General features: G+C 31.8%; 1 protein-coding gene across 25 annotated transcripts in view; it reads left to right on the top strand.

Moving 5' to 3' along the window:
* sm (heterogeneous nuclear ribonucleoprotein L) overlaps window positions 1-9,218 on the top strand; it is a 196,375-nt gene extending 187,157 nt beyond the window's left edge. For all 25 annotated transcript variants that reach the window (XM_089260663.1, XM_089260661.1, XM_089260662.1 and 22 more), the window contains one exon: window positions 2,078-9,218. In XM_089260663.1, coding sequence (XP_089116789.1) covers window positions 2,078-2,214 — 137 coding nt within the window. In that variant the 3' untranslated portion in view covers window positions 2,215-9,218. The remainder of the gene's footprint in view (window positions 1-2,077) is intronic.
* The last annotated feature ends 10,761 nt before the right edge of the window (window positions 9,219-19,979 follow it).

Genomic DNA, 19,979 nt, shown 5'->3' with positions numbered 1-19,979 from the left:
TCTTATGTCAGTTACATTTTGTTGCTATGCACCGAGTTCATAATATCCAACTAAATAGTATTTAATTGAGTTTTATTTTTTGCAAAACTGCGATAAATCAACTAAAGTACAACAGATATTCCGAGAAAAATTGTATCCAATAGAAAAATGCTCGCGAAACTAGTTTTTAAATTGAAAGTGAATATTTCTAGATTGGCATCGATTTCGTAGAATTAGTTTTACATAGGAATCGTTCGATAGCTCAGCTTTATCGTTGATAGGGATATGCCTGCATAGAATCATCACATCCCGCAATCCCCAAATGTAACATTGCCTCATATATCAAGCTCTTTTCTGTCTCTCTTAGTACTTTTTATCTGCTTTTCCTGTGTTCGATTCTCGATTAAAAACAATGTAGCAAGCAATACTTCTGCTAACGAGTCCATTATAAATCTCAATTCAGCATGTAAAGAGCTTGAAGCCAGAAGTCTAACCTATTCGATATGCCACACCAAAATATCAATGGCCATTCATTTCAAGTGTTGCTGCTATGCACTCTCTGCAGATACTAGAAATAATATTCGACTGGAGCATATTAACCTATTTATTATCTGCTGCGTGCTTTAGGGGACACGAGGACCAGGTACTCTCATTCGCATTCTCATTCGCATTCGCATTCGCATTCGCATTCGTATTCGCATTTAATATGCACTGCCCCGAATAATTTGCATGCATTGGCCTGGCATTGGCACACCTTTTCACAGGTGCCGAGAGTGGTGCAACGATGCGTGCGTGCGTGTGTGTGTGTGGTGCACAAGGGTATATTCTGGTATCATTGTTTACACGTAGCGTAAAAATCTTTTATGCAAATAGCAAAGCCTTGCGAGAAAGTTTTGTGCGACGAGCGAGGAGAGCGCAGAGCAGAGAGGCAATGCCAACTCTCTTGTGAACATATATATATGTAGTGTATATATATGTTTTATTGTGTGTGTGCATATGTATTTTGTCAATATTTTGGTGGGTGTTGTTTACATATTTGATGTTGATGCATTTCTGCTGCTGCCAGCGCTGCTGCTGCTGCTGCTGTTGCTGCATCGAGGGCCCGCTCGAGTGCATCGTAAATAGTAATTAAAAATGTAAGGAATGCAAATACACTCGAATAGCATACACTCGCACACACGTACGCACTTCACACGCACACACACGCACGTATTGCCCGCAGACGCGCGTGCCCACAGCAAATGCTAAATGTAAACAGATGCCGTTGCATACTTTCAGGCTGCACAAATTATGCATCTAGCAAAATATTTTTAACGCTCTCTCCTCGCTATAGCACGCTTTTAGATTTATGTGCGCTTGTATGTACGTGTGTACGTGTGTGCTCTGCTGATGGTTGGCAATTTTTACATTTGAATGATTTTGATTGCATTCGACCCCAAAGTATTTTTATGATGGCGCCCGCATTTAATTGGCACATAAAACTCGCTTAGTCGGTTTACCAAGTACCTTAACGATCTATTGCGTTTGCCAAGTCCTTGGCTATCCCCTTTCAGGAGTAGCAGAAGGGTATATCAGTTTCATATCTCTTCTATGGTAATAGTATAGAAAGGGCGTCGGTCTAGCCCCACTTTGCTATTACAGGGTATTATCAGAATCATACTGATTTTTAATTGCATGCGGCGTCATATAAATTCAGCTTCGATGGCTTTTATTGCCATTAAGATGGTCAACTTTTGCCCTGATTGTGCAACAAAGTGGAAATTAAATAACCATTTTCTATATCGCCAATACCCCCAACTTCCCCTCCCTCATCTCTCACGCTCCTTTGTCTCTCCCAGCCGTCCTCCCATCAATCACTCATCACGAAACTCTGCGAAAAGCAAATAACTTGATTCAGATATACAACACTTATACACATTACTACAACAATACTATGAAAATACAATTATTAGCAACGAAGGAACCCCATTTATTCTATAACTATGCATTTCTTTTCACCCCGTTCTTTATTTTTTCGGTATGTCCACCACCTACAATCCTGCGACACAAACAAACCAAAAAAAAAACATGAACATCAACATCATCAACAAAATTTCAGGCACTAAATTCCCTTTCATCATGAAGCTGTGCTTCTCCTCGTCGAAGAGCATGAACGGGGCCTGGAACAATGCGGCCAACGAGGGCATGATCGAGAAGGAGAATGACGGCGATGTCAAGGTGGAGATTTACAATTGAGATTTGATTACCATTGTGTAAGCAGCCAACAACAACCAGCTAAACGACACAACAAACTACAACCAACAACAACCAACACAAACAAACAGTACAGGAGGCGTAGAATTTATTATGCAGCATATTGGAGCACGACGGGAACAGAAGCGAATCCCCACACTCCGGCAACAGCAACAACAACAACAACAATAATATGAATATTGAACACATAATTCTATATATATATCTATATACAAATATCTTGATGGAACGAACAACTAAACAACTGAGAGTAGTCAAGAAAAATAAGAAACAGCAACAAATCTGATTGCATATGCATATGCTTAATTGAATAATTGACAACCAAACTGACACACACTTATAAATACACACACAAACACACTAACTTTAAACTTAAACTAATACGAAAATATATTTATAAATATATTAAACAAAGAAATCTTTACACAATTCGCAAACGCATGTAACTTTTCAACGCGCCATTTACTTGTATTTAAAAGGAATTAAGTCTAATTCGAATCACAATTAAACATAATCCCAACACATTCATCTACAAAATGGCGTCGTTCAAAAGCAACACACAACCGCTCGTTCCCTCACACACACACATAAATACACACTCTTACACAGTTAAAATTAAGCACTTATTACATGCGTTTGCGTTCCCCAAACAAGGAAATGTTATAAAAATTGTGAAAGAATAGCAAAAAATAAAAATTAGGTTATAAATTGTTTAGTTGCATTCAAAACAAAACAAACAACAAATTTACAAACTAAAACACCAAACATTGACATTACAAACAACAACAAGAACATCAAAAAACAAATGTTTCGTTTTTTCTTGCTTTGAGTTTGTAAAGTTTCTCGTGTGTGTTTCACTTGAAAAACAGTAAAAACAACAACAACATCAGCATCAACCAACATCAATCAATTATAACAAACAACAACAAATTGTAAACAATGTAATATGCAATTATAATATATTATAATAAAAACATATATTAAACACACACAAAAAATGCAAAGAAAAAATGAAAACAAAAATCAACCGACTTTTTCAACTACATTATATATATATATATAAAATATATATAAAAAATATTTTAGTTAATTATATATCATTTATTTAGATTATATATGGGATAAAAACAAATGCAACAACAAATTTCTTTGGACAATATTTCGACAAGTATTTCACGTGTGAGACAAAAATCTGATGCTAAAAATAAAATATTAAATCAAAAATACAAAAAAAGAGCAAACTAAATTAAATGTTGCGAGAGCGCAAAACGTGTAAAATTAAACCAAAAATTTAGCAATTTTAAATCAAATTTATTAACTTTATTTCTACAAAATAAAACAAAAAAGAAAAGAAAAAGAGAACTTGCACAAGCCAATGTTTTTTCTTTTTTTAAATTATGATTTTTATTTAAATTAAATATATATATTAAAATAAAAACGACAAAAAGACAAGAGAACATTAACATAATTTATGTGCTTAATTTACGAGAAGGGTTAAAACAAAAGGCATAAATTTATATGTATGAGCTGTATATGTATTTAAATTAATATTAATTATAATTTTACACTAAATGTAAAAAGCAACAACTAAAAAAAATTATTTTAAGTGCAGAGCGAAATTGAGACAGGCATATAAAAATAAATACCATACAAAAAAGCTAAAAAATTAAAAATATAAAAAATAAATGCATATTTTTGAGGCGTTTTAAGACAAGAGAGCCAAACATTTCACAACTCCAAGTAATTTTTGGCGTGACGCATTAAAAAAAAGTATTTATTTAAAATTTATAAAAGAAAAAGATATCAGCAATAAAAGCAACAACAACAACCATATCAAAGGCGTATGTTAGATTAATGATAAAATGAAAATGAAAAAAGAAACAATAATAAACATAAAATAAAATTATTTTCATTTATTTTAAAGCAACTGCAGCTAGTTATAAAAACTAAAACAAAAAAAGCAAACACTTTTTAAAAATATTATTTTCTAATTTGTAGACAGTCTGTATATTAAGCAGGGCGAAGTTCTTTGTTCTAAAATGCAAATCAACGAATACTATATGCTATATAGAGCCGTTAAACGAATTTTTCATAAACAACAAACACACACACACAATACACACACCCACAAAAACAACAACAATACACACATACACATATTTCTCATTCTAATGTGCAATTATTGCTTTAACAATTAAAAAAAAAAACTCTCATTTCTAACTAATTTATTTGCAATTTTTGTGCTCATTTGATTTGTTTAGTTTTTCATCTAATTTCTATTTTTTTTATTAGTTCTTATGTAAATTGTTGTAAATCTTATAAATTGTAAAATATTTTTCTATAATTAAGTATAATTGTACTTAATTTAATGATTTATGGACAAGAGCATAGATAAAATGAAATGAAATGAAGAGAAAATCTCGTTAATTAAATCAAACAATTTATTTTCTTAAGAACTTAAAGCAACAACGATCTTGAAGCTCCTAACTAGTGCATAAACAAGTAAATAATATACACTTAAAATAAAAATCTAAATATATAAACAAGCTAAATTAATAACAGTAACAAATACAACTTGGTAGCTATATAATTTATATAAATAAACTGAATAACAATCAGAAGAGACCATTCAATATGGAATTTTAAATGTTAATTCAAAAAATATAATTTAATTTTTTATTTCTTATGAGTTAAAGCAAACAATCTATATCTATATATATATATATATATATAGATATATATATATATATTTCGATATGTATATATATATATATATATATATATATATATATATATATATATATATATATATATATGTATGTGTATGTTTAATTTGTTTTATTTAATATTTAAATTTTGTTGTTATTTTTTAACGCGTTTATTGTGTGCCCAAAGTTTGTAATACGCGCGCTCGATTTTTTTGATATAAATATATATATGTATATGTAAAATTATTTAGCAATTGTATTTTTTGTTTGGTTCATCTCATCATCTCTATTATCTGACACACGACATGGCGAATCGATGATATGTGTATTATGAAATATGTGTTTTTACAGGAATTGAAACGTGACAAATAATTTGCTTAAAAGAGAAACTATAGAAAACTCGCAACAAGCCACATCCTAGCAACGCACAGCCTTACGCCCGACGCCCATTTTTGTTTTGATTATTTTTAATAAAGAAAAAATAAATTACCATAATAATGAACTAAAAACTCGATACCAAAAAACGATATGCCAAATTGTTAAATCCTGAATTTTTAACATATCGAAATTTATAAGGCCGATTCAAACGATTTTACAATTTAGGCATAACAAGTGATGATTGAAATTTGAGGTAAAACTGAGACGAGAGGATAAAACCCAGAATACTTTCACTGAACAAAACTGCTAACAAAACATAATCCCCATTTGTTAAAAACAAATAGAAAACCTTGAAAAAGAAAAAGTATATGTATAATAAAAGATGAAGAAACGTATGTTAAATATGTGCTAGGCCGTCGTAGACCTAAGCAATGAGTTGAGTTAAGATAAGTGTGGTGGTTCATTTGAAAAGAAGAAACCTAGCCGAATTGTTTTTATTTGATTTGTGTTCAACAATTCGAGCAATTAGCCAAAAGAATCTTGAAAACTTTAGTCGCAATTTATAACACGATTTTGTTTGAAAAACATCGGAACTAGCTAAATTTCGTTAAAAGCAAATTGATTATATATTTTAAGGTTGTTAAAGCGAATTTAAGGACGCTCCTTAGTTCGGCACAATTTCGTATTTGATTTGAATTATTTTCGTTTTCGTAGCAAATATTTCGCAAATCTGTTTTTGATTGCTCCGCCCTCTTTTTTCTGATTTGTATTGCCGCGTAGTTTTCAACTCTAAATAAAAATATGCGCATGGGGCACAAGGTAGGTGCTGTTTATAAAATAACTCGAGTTCGATTTCTTTTACCCCCGTCGTCGTTCCTCACAATTAAATAACTCCCTGCTCGAAACGGTTTTACTTAGTTCTTGTAATTCTCATTCACAACACAATGACACGACAACAAATACAAAATATGGACCAGTTTATTCAGCATTGAATTGACAACCACCAAGAGCAAAACAAAAACAATGAAGCAAACAAAAAATATGAAACAAACAATTATATACATTAATTGATGAAACCGTCCAAATATGATGAAACAGCAACAACAAAAACACCCGAAACACCGAAGACACGAGTTGAAAACTGCTATCCCACTAAAAAACAAGTCTTAAGTCGACTGCGTTACCACGAAACGATTTCTTGCTATCGATAGTTTTACGCTAAGGGAAACAAAATCGATACTTATCGGAAATTGCATTTGCTAAGCAAAATGGCATGACAAAGAGGGACATTGATACGCAGTACAGGAGCGCATGTTTCTCTTTATTCGACGCTCTACCCCTTAGATTGTCTCTAAAACAGGGTTAGTAATAGGGTTCAATATATTCTTTTAGTCAATTTACATACTGTCGAGAGTTATCGATAGCAGATCTTCAGATATCTGCTTGCCTAAGAATATGCCACACGATTTATCGCCCATTCGGCGCTTGAAATCATTTTCAGTCCAACGCAGTCGATTTTTGAAATATTTCTATACCATGCTGCTTACACGAGTTAAACTACAAAGCTTAACAACGACAAAACATTTTATTTGCTAACCTCTAAAACAAAAACAAAAGCTTGCAACAAAATTTTTCTATGAATGATCTTTTTTACTTGCTAAACATTTTTCTATGATTTTGGGTTTTCCAGCAAAACGAAAGAAATTAAAAACGAACAAATGAAAACAACACTATAAACAACACCAACAACTTTGTACACCGAAACGAATTCATAATAATCGTATGATGAATATGCATATTGAGATTAATCCAAAACAAAAAAAGAAAACCAAAACAAAAATTGAAAAGCTACATATGAAAATCCATAAAAGATACAACTACAACTATATTCTTATAGGCTTATAGTTTATACCTACATACACATACACATAACATACTTATATATATATATGTATCTATATATATATATAAACAAATATTTACATATAAGCTATATATGATATAAACACGCATAGTACACACACACATTCATATATAGGCCATATATGTACATATACATATAAAGAATTCATTATATATCTATATATGCCTATACATATATATATATATAGTTTTTAACAAAAAAAAAACAGCGCGTGTCAATTTTAAATGCAAGCAAAAATATTTAAAAAAATAACAAAAATCAAAGCGAAAATTTAGCCGCTTTGGCCTGTTGAGGAGAACATAACCAAACGTTTACATAATTACACCACAAATTACACAAGCTACACACAGACAGATACAGCTACAGACATACAGACACACTGAGACACAGACATAGACAGACTTCCGACACAAAGACAAACGTTTTAAAACTAAAAAAATGAAAAAGGACAACTGCATAGTGTGGTCGTACGCGTAATTACTGGTGATAATTTTGCAAAAATCTTAAAACAAATAAAAAAAAAAAACAAAAAATTAAAAAAAAGAATAATTATTATATACTCGTGCATAATACTTACACAACGTACTGTAAATGCTACGTTTACTTAGCAGCTATCGATTCCCATTTGCCCCATAAATGTCTATACTCTAAATATACAAGCTACACAAACACACATACACAATACATACATACATATTATGTATAATATATGACCCGAAACATTCCCCATTTTGAGTGTCTCAATTAAAAATTTGCCAAATATTCGTAACTGAGGCATATTTTATTTCAGTGTATTAGCGAATTAGGCAAACAGTATTTCAGCCTTTATCGTAATTGCAATATATGGCACATAAAACAGTCCAATACACATGCACATTCATACACACACACACACACACACATGAGGGCACACATATTTTAACACATCTGGGCTCCCCGTTGGGGCATTGCTTGCGATTTAAGGCAAATACTTGAAATAATTTATTGTTTCATTTTAATCGCTGGCAATTTCTCCACATGTGCGCATATATATTTGTGTGTGTGTGTATATATATATGTGTGTATGTATTGGTAATAATTGGAAACATTTCAGACTCCTAATAACTGCTGAGCGTGAGTGTGTTTCTCTATGTTTATATGTAGAAATTTCTGTACTATCGATAGTTTATTGAAGACTATCGAAAACAATTTTAGTGCTTTGCAGTTTATTTGTCAGCATATTTAAGAGAGCGCACTCAAACGTCCAGCTGCAGACACGACTCCTAGATTTATGTGACAGGACATCGACCGGTTGTAAACTAACACACACAGACACACACACACACAGTGCATACACTTTAGATATATAGCTCGAAAGCAGAATTGAGAGCATCGAGGAGTCGCAGAGTAGAGTTGTTCAATTTGGCGTGTGCAATATCTATCATTTGACTTGTGTTTAGTTAACACAAATTCTTAAAAAATAAATGAAAAGAGAAAACTATAAATAAAATAAAATAATATAAATGTTAATATGCAATTTAGTTGAATTTGCGTTGAACGTTTTATTTTAGTTAATGCATACATTTAATTTTAGTCTCGATTGTATATGGCGGAAATAGTTTATATAATTTCGCACACACGAATACACACACACACACAAACACACACATAGCCACTTGTTAAACTAATCCACCGAATAAAAACAATCTCATTAAACTAAATTTAATTAAATTAAATTTTAAAAACAAAAACGAAACATAACAACAACAACAACACGAAACTATTTCCGCTTGCGCTTACATAATTTGTTTTGTTTATTGAGTAGGACTAATATTTACGCCGCGACTGTCGAGACACGCTGAATGAAGTGTAGCATACCTTTGCGGGCGCATTCGAATCTAATTATAAACAACAACAGCAACAGCATAGCAACAAATTTAAATTGAATTTTCTAAGTGTTTAGTCGAAAAAACGTAATTTATTTAGAGCAAAATAAAGAAGATAAAAGTTAAAAAAAAAATCGAAAAGAATAATATACATTCACACATAATACTTACACTCGTACATTAATACATACAAATATACACACATATATATATTTATGAATAACATAATATACTTATTACACACACACATAAACAAATACATATACATAAACATATACATATACACATACAGTCATACATATTAACAAAAGAGAAAGCCTACAGAAAAGCCGCTAAATCCGTACTAACCATGAATTTGTGTAACTACTTTTCAATCTTGTATGAGCCATCTTTCCGAAAAACACGTTTCTGCATCTCGTATACACACACACACATTCATATAGACACACACACATGCATAGAAATCATTCATTCAGTGTTCATCAGAGTTAAAAACTAAATCCACAAATTATATCACAGCACAGCATATTTGTTTACACACAACCACTCACACACACAAAGACATACATATATACACACACATTTACATACACTTATACAGTCACACAGTATGACAAATTATAAACAATTATTAAAAAGCAAAACAAAAAACTACTATTTATTAAATGTTGTTAGCATTTCGAGAAAAAACAAAAACAAAAAAAAAACGCTGTAGTGCAAAATACAAAAAAAAAAAATCTTAAAAAAACGAAAAAAATTGTAAGCAGAAAACATTAAAAAACTTACTTAAATTTAAGCAAAAATACAGTCAAAAATACAAAAGAGAAATTCGATGCAAACGAAATATCTCTCATAGAAATACAACCACAACAACAATACAACAAATACAAAAACAATACATAATACAATTCTTTGATCTTGAGCGAAACAAATAAATGAAATACTTAAACTTATACACAAAAAAGAAAAAAAACTCAAAAAACTTTGTTTTATTTCCCCAGAAATAAAAATCCAACAATATCTTATTTTCACAAAAGAAAACTCACATATACTTTTATCATATTTACAGTTAACAAAACGCAGTACAACAACTACAACACAACAACAACAAAGTACAGTTAGTGGCCGCATTACAACAACAACTACAACAAGCACCACAGTCACCAAAGCCTAATAAAAACAAAATCTTCAACAACAACAAAATACAACAACAGTAACAACAACATCTACAGCTACAACAAGAACCACCTCCATTACAAGAATTAGTTCCAAGTACAACCACCGAAGTATTTCTAGTCCAAAATTTGAATTTAACAAATGTAGTACCGAGAAAAACAAACAAAACATCAACATCGACAAGAACAACAACAACAACAACATCTGCATGAGTTGCACTTTGAGAGATTTAATTTTGAATGCATGTCAGAGCTTACGAAGAGATATACAAAATATATTCAAAATCCAAAATGTTTAGTAATTCGATTCATGTCACTTTCTCATAGTTTAAAGAGTTCAGCAAAAGAGACATTGGTCTATAATATTTGTAATTCGAATTCTCTCACCTAGCTTTCGTATATTCAGTTGATTATGGAAATGAAATATTAACCATCGTTTCAGAGTTCGTTTTACCACATTCCATAACTGTACCACATCTTTAAAATCAATATGTTTAAGTAAGAACAGTAACTGCTTCAGCTTGATCAATATTAATTAACAGCCATGTTTTGCATTAATTTTAAATATTTTTAGATATCATATAAACATAGCTCACAAATAGTTGTTAAACATGTTATTCTTTATGATCTCTTCGCGAAATGAAATCATATTCACTCGCTCTCACTCTGCTCAAGATCCCCAGTTCGTTTTTTTTTTTTCTGTTCAGTGACTTTAGTTGATCTTTTTATGGGACGCTCTTTTCACGAACCTCGTTTAGAAAACGATACGGCTGACGATCGCACGATGAGCCTAACTGAACAAAGACTCAACGAGCAAAGACTCAATGCATTCGGTCTCCACATTCCCATAAAGGAGGACTATCGAGCGTAGAGAACCCTCGCATACATACCAATACATGAACAAACGAATTTATGCCTTGCTTGACTCAGAGAAATTCCAGAGCGAAAAATAATTATTTCTGCTTCCTCTGACATTTTCCTCAAAGTGTCAGTCGACGGTCGACAGCCCGTAGGAAGCTATACTTATTAGCTTCCCTAACTCAAGCTGGATGTGCGTCCATCGGTAGTGGAAGTAGAAACAACAATTGAACAACTATTCTAGTACAAACTTTTTAAGAACTTTCCAATTTGTTTTAATTTTCCATTTTCTTACATTATATATTTGGGTTCCAAATAAAAAAAAAAAAAACATTTTTAATACATCCATTACTTTTTTATTCTATTTTTTCTGTAAATATATCTAAAACTAATCTAGTAATTCTTTACAAAAATTAAATATTTATGTTTAGAAAAGTCAAATACATAGAGAAGTCGCGATTATTACTTTTTATATATACAACAAAATTCTGTAAGAATGTTCCGCCTTCAGTTGAAATTTTCAAATTTTTTATCTGTCTGCTGCATGCGGTAAGTAGTAAGCTACTGTTATTTACAGAAATTCTTTAGAAAATAACAGAAAGCCCTGAAATTTAAACGGTTAATTTTAAATTGAATGCAAAATGTTTCTTTCCGCCCTTTGGTTCTTAACCCATTTTCCGTTCAACAATACAGCCATTGGGGCTTCGACAATGGCCAATGGAGCGCATTCAATTGTTAAATTAAATTGTTTTCATTTATAATCGAATTTATTATTGGGCTAAACAAACAAAAAAAAAAAAAGGAAAGAAATAAAGAAATCGGAAATAAACCCACATTAAATTAAATTCAAAAGCCCCAACAATTTAATTTAGTGCAGGCGCACACTGCTCATAGACATATAAACAATAATGAAATGCGTGTGACAAACCAAAATGCAATAATGTGGAAAATTAAGTTAAAGCGGCGCAAGGGAACGACTAAGAGATACCCAGTATGCAATATCATAAATATTTTTTATATTCCGGAAAAACAAACCTGGGATTATATGATTCAGATTACAATTTTCTAACTTGTTAAATAATAGCGTCATTTATCATTTATTCCAATTGCAATTAACTCCAACTTTTCTAGTAGCTGAATTATTTGGCTGATTATTAAACGGCTAAAAATAGCTAAATTGCTGATTGCCAGTCTTAAAATGATTCTCTTAGTCGCTCTTCTCTCTATCTCTCTCTGTTTTTTCTTAGTTCTTCACCTTGTACACCCCAACTTCAATTTGCTAACAATACAGGGTATTATAAAACGCATCAAGCGATGCGTATATTCATTTTTGGCCACATGCAGCTGAAAAATGGTTTAGGCTAACAGCAGGCCGTTGGTCATTTGGCCAAAAACAAATTAAGCGGTTCATGTGCAACATTTTGTGGCACATCTGTGTATTTGCCGGGGGCGGCTACTCGGCCTGTAAAAGCAAAGTTTATAAACACTTGGCAACGTTCCAGTGAGCATTGTTTTAGGCCAACTCTTTCGCTTTGATTTCGCCGAACTTAACAAGTTTTAACTTTTGCCCCAAAGAACTTCAGTTGAATTTCTTACGCTTGAATGATTTTTTGTGGGAAATTTCGTTGAATATTGTTTAATTAGGATGGGCCTAAGCCTAGTAGGGGCCCCTAAAGAAAACACAGCTGCTGAGCTGAGCCCTAAAGAAGGGTTCAATTTGTTCAATTTATCAACTGGCTGCGTGACATATGTCCGTCTGTGTGTCGGTCGGCCTGCCCAGCCCTTTAAAGGCAAAGGCTGAGCATCAGGCTAAGCTCCTGTCTGGCTCAATAAATAATTTACTTAAGCTTAAGTTTTATGCAAAGCAGCAGCAGCAGGAGCACCAGGAGCAGGAGCAGCACCAGGAGGAGGAGCAGATATCTCTTGCATTGCATCGGTAGCTTGTGTAATCCTTTGTCTATTATTTCATTTGTCGAAACCCGACTTACATAAATATTCCATTAAAATGCATGCCAGTGGGCAGTGAGTAGTAGGCAGTGGGCGTGGCTGGGACTGTGGCTAAAGGTTTATCCCTGGTATTTGCCTGCCATTGTCATTCCGTTTGAGTCTCTCTGGCTCTGGTATTTATCTTAGCTCGATGTATTTAGTTTCTCTTTTCATTGCGTTTCATCTGTTGCCACAACATTGGTTGCGGTTTTCTTATTTATTTTCTGGCTAGTTTTAGCCTTTTTTCTTGGCTCGCTTCGAACGGCATCACGTGTTGGCCATTGATTGATTGCAATTCAGCAAGAATATTCAATTCGCTTAAAATATATATCTTTATTGAATCAATAAAATCTTGTTGCCAGTAAAATTTTAGTTTACACATTCATCATTCATTAAACAATCTAAATTTGAGAAAGAAAAACTGAGCTTATTTACTACAAACCAAAACTAATGCACACACATATATACTATATCTTGATGCAATATTTTCCATTTCAGCTGAGTGAATTTATTTACCAATGAAATACATAAATCTGCTTAGTCTTTCCGCTAAAATTCTCAACAAATTATGATTATAAACAAGTAAAGGGACCAAATTTTCGTTGCTTTTAAATCAAGTTGAAGGAACATATTTTAAAAGCTTGAGTTATTTAATAAAGAACAAACTCCTAATTTAAGCTTTTCAGCAATTTTGTTGCATAAAAAATATAATAAAAGTATAAACATAAAAAATAAACTAAAAATTTAACATATAGCCTTGATAAAAACAAAAACTTTTGCAGAATTTACTTTAAAAATAAATGAAAAGAAAACTATATATATGTATATCAGAATATAAACTAAATACTTGATATCATAAAAAGCGTCAATTTGTAAATACTAAAAAATTTATTAAATTATTAGCAATGAAAATGAAAAACAAAAAATTCATATAATTTTCCTTAGCTTTTTTCATATTTATTTTGTATTTTTATAAATGGGTTGCTATAAGAAAATATGAAAGGAATATAGTATAAGCCAATTATTAAAAAGATAAAATTAAAAAAAAAAAAAAAAAAATGGGTACAATAATTTACATTTAAAAGAGACGAAGAAGATAAGAAGAAGCACAAGGTCCAGTTAGGAAAATGAAATCAAGTTGCTCATAGATTCTAGTTTTCTTTCGCTTGATGATAGAAAAGAAAAATTATTGAAAATGAAAATGAAAACTAACAATTAAGCATTAACAATAACAATAAACTACACCAATTAACGTAAACGCACTTCAATTAAACCTAGCCTAGTGTCAATTGTCTCTCTCAATTATTTTTGGTCGTAATTTAGATGGAAAGCAACTGCACAATAATCAATTAACTTAAGCCAATTACATATAGTAAATATACACCAAACACACACACTCGTATATATATATATAGATACATAGAATAAATGCACCAAAGAGATATTATTTGAAAAACTTCGGGTGTAATTAGAAAACTAATTTTGTGTATTTAAGCAAGATGGAGTTCGATTGAATGCATTTCCCGATGCGTGCGAACCAAACGATCCTAATGTCAATTTCAAGTTAAACTTAACTGTAGTCGTGTAATTATATATGCCATATATATATTTACACCACATATATATATATATATATGTATACAGTTAAATAATTAAGCCAAGAAAACAAAAGTAAGAATAAAAAAAAACAAATACAATTTAATTCGATGTGCAAAACGAGTTACTTTAGCCACAAAGCAAACGTATTTTATGTAGTAGTTACAAAAAAAAAAAAAAGAAAAAACATAGAAACAAACTACTTTGTCGTGACACACACTCACACATCTACACTTACCCACACACACACGCACAACACACTTCCGCTTCCAAACTCAATTTGTATTGTGTATAAAACGAAAAACAAAAGTTGAACAAAGCAATTCGAAAGAGCGTGATGTATTTCATTTTGTTTTTGTGTTTTTCTTTTGTTTTGGTCAACAAATCAAATGTGATTTTGCTATATATATATACATATAAAGAAAAAAAAGATTTATATATACACTACATACGCACTTAACTATGTACAATTTATGGCTCTAGTTTTTGTGTATGTGTGAAAGAAATTATTGTAGCATACTTTTAGGCAAAGGCCAAGGCTTAGCAAATTTTCACACAAATTATATATATGTATACTCGTTATATAGTATAGAGTGAAATTGTGACTTGATTTTTTTCGTTCAGTTCCTTAGCTCTATCGTTTCGGTTCACTGAAGTTTTTTTCACTGACTAAATGTATAAATGGAGTCCAAATAAAAGCCACCGCCTCTTTATCTAACAAAAAACATAAATTTAGAAAAAATTGTGAACAAATTGTGTCTATGCTATATAACTGTAACTATAATAACAAAAACAAGAAGGAGAATAAGTGAATGAAATAGTTCTACTCTAACGTAATGTCAGTTCTATAAACGTCTACGTCTATGTAGAGCTATAGTGCTACATACTACAGCTCGAGTAGTCGTGCTCGCTCTTGTAACTAAAAGATACTTATATACAGCATATATACAGCATATATATATATACATAACTATTAAATACTATAGAGATAAACATATATATACATATATATATATATGTACTTATACAGGATAATCTTATATATATACACATATGCAAAACTCCTTTTTGGACAAATTTTTCGATGTTGCTAACTACAGTGAACACACACAACAACAGACGACAACTAAAAGATTAAATAAATTATTAAAAAGAGAAAGAAGCAGAAAAAAGACAAAAATTTGTAAGTAGGCGATTTGTAAGTGTTTGTGCTGCAACCTGGTCGAGTATAAAAGAAAAGTGAACAAATGAATCTCATCTTTAAGAGAGAACTATAAGAAGCCCCTCACGTAAAACTGTATAAAGCAATTGGCTAACAGCTGCTTCAATTCTTATCAATAATTCAATAACTCAACTCGAACCCTGTTCTCTGAATGGGATTGACTCTGTGTACATTTCTGAATAAGTGTCGCATCTGATGCCGGCGAATCCACTTCGAGCACATTCAAGCATTATCTATATAAATGTATCTATAACTTTGTATCTATCATGTTTTAGAACTACCCACCAGCTGCTCTTCCAAACAAGACGCATAACAAAATGATAACCTTTACCAAATCGATATACATATATATATACTATATGCTGGGTGTGTATCCAGATCTTAAGACATGTTTGCCATCACCTACAAGAGATGCTCTTCTCAACGCTGACTGCAGAAATACCACCATGTTTAACTAAATATTAAAACTCAAACTAAAAGACATAAAGTAAAATCTTGAATATATATATACATATATATATTTTAAAGCGTAACAACTGTCTCTGTAGGACTCCAAGGCGAGGCTCATGTATACAAGAATTAAAATAAAACGAGAACATCAAGTAAATACAATTTAATAGTATTAATTAAAATAAAACTAATAATAATAATAATTATAATAATTAAAATATACATACATCAAATATATTTTATTAGTAGCAAAATTTAACAGAACCGACTACAATACAATACAAAAAGCTAAAATGAGAAATAATAACAAGTTAAAGTAACAAATTAAAAATAAATAAATAAATGTTATATAGCTGTTAAGTGTGTATTGAAAATCATAAAACTAAAATAAAATAAAACAAAAACAAAAAAGAAATGGCAACTCAACCAACAAAAAGTTGTTAAGTTTTTCCGCTTTAAGTGTCAAATTAGCTAAATATTGTAATTATAAAAATAAAATAATGAACACAAATACATATAATTGCTTGATAAAGACAACTCTATGACAACAAAGAAACAATTTTTAACTGTTAGCGCAAATTTTAATTGTAAAGAACATAAAAATTATAAATAAAACAAAACAAAAACTATTTAGTTAAGCGCATTGCGTCATTTGTTAACAAAATTATGAAATTTTATTTAATTTTTAACGAAAAATTAAATTTAAAAAAGATATGCCAAATATAAAGCGAACTCAAGCAAGGTAAACATTTACTTTGAGGCCCAAAACAAATGTTGTCTAATCTTAAAAAATTAATATTAAAAGAATTATAAAAAAATTTATCAGAGAACACTTAAGCAAACGCGTAGCAATAAACGTTAGAGAGGAAAAGAAAAACCTGGAAAGCCGCGGAAATTCCCCAACAAAAGTGAGGAAAACGAAAAAGATAAATATAAAATTGTTCATACATAAAACTCGTAATCGCATTCGTACTCGTAATAACACTTGTGCGATAAATAACCGTAAACCAAATAAAATACAGCAAATACAATAACAAAAACAATTACCAGAGTAATATGAACGCATTGTAAGCCGTGGCAAGGCGATAAAGAAAACTTTATGCAGACAACAACAACAACAAAACATATTGTAAAAGCAAAACCGAAATGCGAATAAATAACAATTAAAATTAAATATTAAATTAAAAACTCGCAAGCTTTTTATTCACTCTGGTTGGCGGTGGGGCCTCAACTTGTGTTTGATATACCCTGTACACGAGATGTTGATAGGAGGCTGGATTAGTTAAAGACTGAAGAGGAGAATACTTGATTTTTATATGCCTTGCATTATATTTGTAACTGAGGATGGCATGAATTTATAAGCATATGCATGCATCAAATGGAGGCGCTATCTTGACATTTCTTTTTCTTTATTTTGATGTAATGCAGGCTTATTTTTACAGACAGAGTAAGTGTCTCAGTATCCATGTATAGCTAGTTCTATTCTTTTCTAGTAATATACTATACTAATATGACAATTTGGTGGATGCTCTATCGTCTTTTTAGCTCAAATTTAGTAATTTTAAACTATGATTAGAAGCAGACAGATTAGCTCGAATTCGCAGTGAATGCATATACAAGTTTCATTTATGTTAATGTATATTTAACTTAAGACTCAAGCAAATCTTCTCAAATCCAAGATCTCTTAAAGTTAAACCTAAAATTATAAAAATATATAAATAGGCTGCTTCAGTTTTACAGGGCATCCTTTCGTTCAGATTCCTCTCTTTTCCACTGTGCTAAGCCCCCAACAACAAATCATCCCCACTCCCGTCCAGCAAATCGCGAATGTTTCAGGTTCAAGTTGTTTTTTCGTGTGGCGCGGTGCGTGCTAGTGACAGCTACGCGCTGTGGCATGAATGGGGTTTGCTCTGTTCCATTTCGTGTGGCATTGTCATGAAGGCTTTCAGCAGCGGGAGTGTGGAACCACGAATTTGTCAAAAACACTTTTGGTTAACAACTCGCCTAAAGCACGAAAGCCATAAACTTTATTCAACTTTGAATGACCAAAACTCGCGTATTTTCAGTCCAACTTCAAATTAGATAAAATATAGGAGCTCTAACTTGAATCTAATAAAACTCTTTCTGAAACTTTTACGAGAAGCTTGAATTTGAAAATATAATTTATTTGTGACTATTGACGCGCTCGGAATCGATTCCGAATTCGCTTCTCAATGAAAGACATTTAGAATTCAGGAGTTTGCATTTCTTTGGATTCAATTTGGAATTTCAACCCTCCATAACTTGCAATATTATCAAGGATTTCTAAGAATTCGGCATTTTAAATGCAAAATAGAAATCCTATTCAGAAACATAATAGCTCTGTCTGCACATAACCCCCATGGCCTCTTCAATGCGCTCAATCACAATCATATTTTCTAATTATACTTTAAGATGCTTCCACGCTGCCAGCTGATTGTAAAGTTGTCTTGTTACGTTCAATTTCATTTGATAGCAGAATAACCAAGCCAATTAATAAAAGTCAATGTCAAAATGTGACACTTAACAAAAAATGAAAGTCGCAATAAATGAAAATGGGAAATGGAAATGCTCAAAAGAAAATATCAAAAGACGCAATTGCGGCCAAAGTTGAGACAAGTTTATTAAATGACGATGTCCCTGTTGCCGGCATCGAAATGGAGTAGCCAGACAATTCTGCACAGAACTTCTAGTTGAAATCTTGAGTGCCAGAAGGACGTATAATGTGGGTGGGGTGGGGTGGTGCTAAGGTCAGCAGCAAATGACTTCATTAGTTTAATTGCAAACATTATTATAGAACGCCGCGAAAAAGTTGCACACAAACGAGCGTGAGTTGCGAAAAAAAGAATGCAAAATGGGGAAAAGTAAAGAAAATGCCCGAAAAAGAGTTGAGTTGCAGTCATTTAGCGAGCGCGGCTAGCGCTGCCTGCAAACAACAATTGTTGCTTGCCAAAAGAGATAATGAGCCCAAAAGGCACTGAAGCTACCGAAAATGGCGAGAAAACACAGACTCCCACACTCCGTCTCTCCCTTTCTCTCTCTGTCTCTTTTGGCTGCATAAAATGACTAAATTGTGCAGCAAGCAGAAGGCAGCACAAATCTCTGCCAGCTGCCAAAAAAAACAAAAGAGAAGAAGAAGATGTAGAAATGGCAAACGGTTAAAAGAGCAGCTGCCAAAGCTTCAGCTTTTCCAACTTTTCCAACTGCTTAAAATAATAAAGTTAATCAGTTTTCCCACTTGACTTTCAGGCTACATAATTAAGTGTTGGAGTAGATAAGGAATTTTTAAATTTAATCTACATCCATACAGCCTAGCATATGCGAGGGTACTTCGATATACATATCTTGTTTATATGTATATGAGATTTTTAAGATATATATAAGCAACAATTTCACATTTATCTGTTCATTGTTTAGTGATGTTGCAAAATTCTAATTTTTGTGAAGCTACTTTAGTTAACTACTTAAATGAGTTAAGACACAAACACTTGCCCATGACTCGATTATAGATGAGACTCACACTTAATATCTTAACGAATATTCGATAAATTGCTTAATAATAACTGA

The sequence above is a fragment of the Drosophila navojoa genome, chromosome 5 (assembly GCF_054131105.1).
Source record: "Drosophila navojoa isolate 15081-1374.11 chromosome 5, UAZ_NAV_1.0, whole genome shotgun sequence".
Taxonomy (NCBI): domain Eukaryota; kingdom Metazoa; phylum Arthropoda; class Insecta; order Diptera; family Drosophilidae; genus Drosophila; species Drosophila navojoa.
This window is presented reverse-complemented; position numbering and strand designations above follow the sequence as displayed.